At 41.7% G+C, this 6423-nt stretch overlaps 1 protein-coding gene across 1 annotated transcript; it reads left to right on the plus strand.

Annotated features, from left to right (window-relative positions):
* The first annotated feature begins 3466 nt into the window (after positions 1 to 3466).
* Positions 3467 to 5527, plus strand: LOC142422985 (olfactory receptor 2AE1-like). Its single transcript, XM_075528185.1, has 2 exons — positions 3467 to 3509; positions 4569 to 5527. The coding sequence occupies exons 1-2, from the start codon at positions 3467 to 3469 to the stop codon at positions 5525 to 5527; spliced, it is 1002 nt and encodes a 333-aa protein (XP_075384300.1).
* Positions 5528 to 6423: the final 896 nt, after the last annotated feature.

Consider the following 6423-nt stretch of genomic DNA (forward strand, 5'->3'; position numbering starts at 1 on the left):
TGTTAATCAAAATTGTATGTACTAATAGCTATGTCTGTTGTTCTGTATCACTTGTGCACCTCTCTGAATATTCTTTTTCTCTAGTGAAGTTGTGTTGATCATGCCCTTCATGCATGTTATCATTCCCTTCAGCAAATTTAATATGAGTTTACTACCTACTTAGTCATTTTCCGTTGCCCACCCTTCCATACTTGGGAAGCCCCAAAGAATTATCTTTCTGTTGTAACCTTTTTCCCTGGTAGCATAGTGGTTATCATTGGGTTGAATTCAGCAGTTTGAAATCACCAGCCCCTGAACGGGAGAAAGATGATCTTTTCACTGCCTTCAAGAGTTACAGTCTCTGAGACTCACAAAGGAAGTTCTACCTGTCCTATGTACTCAGAGGGTAGGTTAAGACTCAGCGTTGACTCGTTGACAGTGAGAGTGAGTTTAACGCTATTCTTGACTTTTTATAATGATGGATTCATATAATAATTGTCCTTTGGTGATAAACTTATTTAACTTTTCAGAATGTCCTCCACAACAAGGCATCTGCTTTCCAATGTTCATCGCAGCAAGGTTCAAAATTTTTTTTAAAATTGGAAACACTCTACATTTCCATCAATAGACGAATGGATTAAAAAACCCTCTGGTACATACACACAATGGAATATTTTGTGTGCTGAAAATAGGGATGGAACTAAGAAACACCTCATTTTGTGGACAGAGTTGGAGGATTTCATGCTGAATGAAGCTACCCAAGCACAAAAGTCACATACAAAATGAGCCAACTCACTTAAGTTCAAACAGCAGAATGGACATAAGGGAAAACTTGCACAGCACACAATTCCCAGGCTGAGGACCAGATATTCTGGCAAGAGCCAGAACAGAGCCAATGATTCACAGCACTTGTGCTAAAAGGTATCCTCCCACCCCCTTCTCATGTGCCTTTAAGGCTCACAGAAGGATGGGGGAGGAAAAACAACCGCAATCGGGGATCAGGACACTAGGGAGGTTGTGTTTACATTGGACATACCTGCTCAGAGTATCTCATTCCAAGTGTTGACTACTTGGCCTGCATAGTGTGCTAGTCAGGCTTGACCTGTCCAGATCAAGCCCTTAAATCGGACATTAGCCCATATGTCTGATACTAGTCCATTAATTCTTCCACAGACTGACGCAGCACATACAATGATGCTGAAAGCAGGAAGATAACAGCCCAGTGGGTGGGAAGTCTGGTGGACCCAGTGGCAGTGGAAGCATCTCCAGGATTCTGGCTGTCATCAGCATGGCTCGATGATACCAAGGACGTGACATCCTCTGTGGCAGGTCTGTTCCACCCACCTGGGGTGAAAGCAAGATGGGAGTGCAGCACACAACCATGAAGTGCCCGCAGAATCTCCAATGTAGACTTCTGGTTTTGGGGTGCAGCACTTGGTGCCCCACCTAAACTGGCTGTGAATTGCTCACAAGGGGGCCACACTGAAATACTAAAGGTGGGACTGTGGGTGGGTGGATGAGTGGGAGACTGCTCCATCACTGACTGCAGGTATAGCAACGTGCTCACCTTTCAGATATTATTGCTGAATATTAAAAGGGTGTACATGCTGTTTGGTAAGAAGTCCTGGGATATGTAACCCTGAAAGAAATGGAGATTGCATGCAATGCTGGTTTTAACATGTCTTTCTCTGTCGTTGACGTAGAGGTATTCAGACGCTGGTAGACTTGTGACTATGTCTGTATTTTATTTATTTATTTGGTGTTTACCTATGCAAGATACCCAGGTTAGACAACACCACGGAGACAGGGACTGGACCAGTGTTTCCTGGGGGACATTGAAGGGGACTCAATAATATTTGGGATAAGAGAATAGTAAGTGTTCTAAATTTGACTGTGAGGAGTGTGTAGTTTTCCTGCAGTGTTTGAATAACTGAATTGTATCTGAGAGGAAACAGTGAAAATTGGATGATGGTAAACATAATGGTAGGATAGAAGAGGGATTTTTTTAATTGCACATTAGTGAGCTATTAGTGACATTGTTCATTCATTTCCACATTCCATTGGAACTCCGATTTTGGAAAGGGAACGAAACTGGATCTCATCCAGTCAACTGTCACACAAAATGTGTCGGCTTAACTGAATGAGCACTCACAGCGTTGCATCCCATGATAAAGAATCTCAGCACCATACCTGAAAGGCTCTTGTTGGGAGCCATCCCAGCCATGCTGTCTAGCAAATCTCCAGACAGGTGGAAAGAGCGTCTGCAGAGCAGAGTTCCCAGGGAGGGTTTCCAACATCCCTCAAATATTTACTGTTGTTAAGTCCATTCTTGGGAATTTTGTTCATGGTTATGTTTACCGCACCTAGAGTGGATGCGAGGGCAGTCTTGAGAAGTATGAATGAAACCACATGTAAATCTAGCTTCAGTATGACAGGGCTTTCATCAACTGAGGCATTGGAGAGGCTTAGACAGCGTGACATCTTTGGGAATTCTGAGAAGGACATGTGGGAATTGAGTGAGGGAGAAACCCAAAAAGTTGAGGTAAGAGGAGAAGATGAAACCCACGAAAAACCCTGGATTCTATTCAGATTAGGTAGTGGGAGACTCTTTTGGCCTCCCTGATATAGAGGACCTTATAGACTGCCTCCCCAACTGACACCCCTATACCTTGGACAGGGGCTTACAAAGAAGGAGAGAGAATGGTTACCATTATTAGAAAACATGTAAAAGAGGAATCATTAAGTCTTTGGCAAAGAATCAGATGGTTTGGCCCTGATGGTGCCTGAGGAGTACAAAACATAAGAGACAAAAGTAGGCAATGGAACAGTTACCATGGGAGAGCTTATAAAGGAAAATATTTGAGAAGCAGTTAACTCTGCTTGTAGAGATTTTTAAAATAATGTAGGCCTTAAGTATCACATGAGGTATTTTCATTATGCTAAGTTAGTCAACCAGGAAAGAACATTGTGAGTAGAAAATAGGGCAGTGAGTAGGATATGAGTCTAACCAAATTTTCTGAACACCTCAATCAAGAATAGCATGTGACAGTACAGGAAGAGGACAGAAAGTGATAGGAAAAAAGTACATTTGTCAATCATAGGGCATTGTTTTTATGTAGTGGTTTGCAAAACTTTTCATGGTATAAATAAAACTGTTTGGAAGAACTCAGCTAAGGTTGCTTCCACCAGAACATCTTTCATGTCTGTCTGGTCTGTGTTCGCTGACTCCACACCTCCTTCAGTTATACAGTTCAACCCTCCTGGAGCCGGACTCTGGCAGTCTCTTCTTCTTTAGTCTTCTTTATTCATATGAGGCCATTGCAAACATGACAGCTGTGTCAGGCACAGCCGAGACTTCAAAGTGACAGTTTTCCTTTTATACTCGCGATGGGTGCTTTGTGCTTTACATGTGAATATGTTTTATAGAACCAAATAGTATTTAATGTGTATATGAGGGCTACGTTGAGTGCTTGTAAAGTGTATCAACATGGTTGGGGTCAACTTTGTGTCCCAGAATCCCCCTTCTGGGTGTATGTGCCTGGGGAGGACAGGTCACAGAAGTGATTCTTGGAAGATACACAGAGCAGAAGTAAAACAACCACTTTGTGTTTTCCACATATTGTGCCGATACATTAACTCATCGCACCGACAATATCAGCAGCCGGTGCTGCACTCTGCTACCTTACGATATGCTCCTTTAGCATCTCTGACTTAGGAGAAAGGGGTGTTGGTTCAATTCCAGAAGAAGGGTTCCAGCTACTGCAAGATATCCACACCACCAATTGTAGAAGCAACAAACAGTTCCAACAAGGTTCCAGCCTGCTCTTGAGATGCCCCATTGTGTAGTCATCTCCTCTTCCTGCCTTCTTGACCTGAAAAGTTCAAGTCTAACACAGGCACAAAGGCAACATTCTTCTTTTTTTTTTTTAAGGCAACATTCCTACAGGGAAACAGTCTTACAAAGACTGCTAACCGGCTTCCATAACTGAAGAAGACAGATACAATGTATTTCACACATGTATATTTATTTGTATATGCTTGTAAGTGTACACATATGTATACACTTTCATATCTAAAAGCACACTTATATCCTAATGAGTATGTATAAAATGTTCTATAATATTGACAGATATTGACAGAGACAATAAGCTGAGAAGAGACTATGATTTTCGAGTTTAGTGTTTAATATACTGCAGCTATTTTGTAATTCAAGAGTTTGTGAAGATAAATTTTAAGTCTCCCTCATCTTTATAAAAAGTGCTTTTAGTAATTAAAATTACTAAATAATTGCAATAGATCATGAGGGATGGGGGTGGGGAGGGGGGTAAAATGAGGAGCTGATACCAAGGGTTAAAGTAGAAAGCAAATACTTTGGGAATGATGAGGGTAATAAGTATAAAAATGTACTTGACACATTGGATGGATGTATGGATCGTGATAAGAGTTGTACGAACCCTAAATAAAATGATTTTCTTAATTACAATAGAAAAAAACATGTAAATTATTTCTCTAATCAAAGATACATAATGTTAGGTACGCTAATCATATATTTCTGATATCACAACCTATATTAACTGTGTATTTTGTAGGGATTAAGAAAGGAGAGCTGTGGATGAGGAATCACACTTCTTCCCTGGAAGACTTCATCCTTGAAGGGCTCTTTGATGACTCTCTCACCCACCTTTTCCTTTTCTCCTTGATGATGGTGGTTTTCTTCATTGCAGCGAGTGCCAACACTCTCACCATCCTCCTCATCTGTGCTGATGCTCGCCTTCATACACCGATGTACTTCTTGCTCAGCCAGCTGTCCCTCATGGACCTGATGTATGTCTGCACCACCATCCCCAAGATGGCGACCAACTACTTATCTGGCAGGAAGTCCATCTCCTTTGTGGGCTGTGCCACCCAGCATTTCCTCTATTTATCGGTGGGTGGTGCCGAGTGTCTCCTTCTGGCCCTCATGTCCTATGACCGCTATGTTGCCATCTGCCATCCACTGCACTATACTGTCCTCATGAGCAGAAAGTTGACATTGATGATGGCTGTCATGTCATGGTTAGGAGCATCTACAAACTCCTTCATTCACACAGTGATATTGATGCACTTCCCTTTCTGTGAACCCCGGAAAATCTCCCATTTCTACTGTGAATTTCCAGCTGTTGTGAAGTTGGTATGTGAAGACATCAGTCTTTATGAAACCACAGTGTACATCAGCACCATCCTAATACTTCTCATTCCCATCTCCCTGGTCTCCACGTCCTATGCCTTCATCGTCCACAGTGTGATTAAGATGCGGTCAGGTGGAAGCAAGAGAAATGCCTTTGCTACTTGCAGTTCTCACCTCACTGTTGTCTTTCTCTGGTTTGGTGCCTGCATCTTCTCCTATATGAGGTCCTGGGCCCAGCGCACTCCATTGCAAGACCAGGTTGGCTCAGTGTTCTACAGCATCATCACTCCCACACTGAATCCTCTGATTTACACTCTCCGGAATAAGGATGTAGCTAAGGCCCTGAGGAAAGTGCTGGGGAGAGGTAGCACCAACCACTGACTGTAAGAGAAGTTATCCCAAATAGAGAGGAATGAGATAATAACCTTAAATCAATTGCAGAAAATCTCTAAGATTTCAGACCACTGGACAGACCATTACAAGTTCCAGATATTAGGTTGTGTTGTGGTTTTTGCTGCCAAGAAAGTATAAGGTTTGCACTTTCTTAGAATGATGTGGTCAAGTAAACTCCATTAGTCCACTTTAATGGCCTTCCAACCATACTGGAGGATGTTTCTGTGACCTTTTAAACTGATGTTACTTATTTTTCTTTTTGTATTCCAATAAAACTTTATGTACACATACTGAAATCTGTATTTCTTTTTAAAAAGTCATTTTATTGGGAGTTCTTAAAGATAATATAACAATCCATAAATCAATTATATCAAGCAAACTTGTACATATGTTGTAATCATCATTTATAAAATATTATCTTTCTACTTGAACCCTTTGATATCCGCTCCTCATTTTCCCCTCCCTGCTCACCCTCGCACCATTGTGAACCCTTAATAAATTACATATTATCATTTTTTTCATATCTTACACCATCTGCAGTATCCCTTCACCCTTATTTCTTTATTTGTGCCCCCTGGGGTGGGGTAATACATAGTCATTGCTTTCAGTTCTCCCTTTCACCACCCCACCCCCATCCCTCATGGTATTGCCACTCCCATTACTTTTTCTCGGAATTTTATAGGTCCTGGAATCCACATGTCCAAAGCACTTATCTCTACCAATGTACATATTCCCATCTAGCAGGATCTGTGAGGTAGAATAGAGGTTATGAGGGTGGGTGGAGAAAGTAATAAAGAGCTAGAGGAATGTAGTGTGCTTTGTCGGTGTTATACGGCACTCTGGATGAATCGTTCTTTCTGTGTGACTTTTCTGTGAGGGGATGT

The sequence above is a fragment of the Tenrec ecaudatus genome, chromosome 12 (genome assembly GCF_050624435.1).
Source record: "Tenrec ecaudatus isolate mTenEca1 chromosome 12, mTenEca1.hap1, whole genome shotgun sequence".
Lineage (NCBI taxonomy): Eukaryota > Metazoa > Chordata > Mammalia > Afrosoricida > Tenrecidae > Tenrec > Tenrec ecaudatus.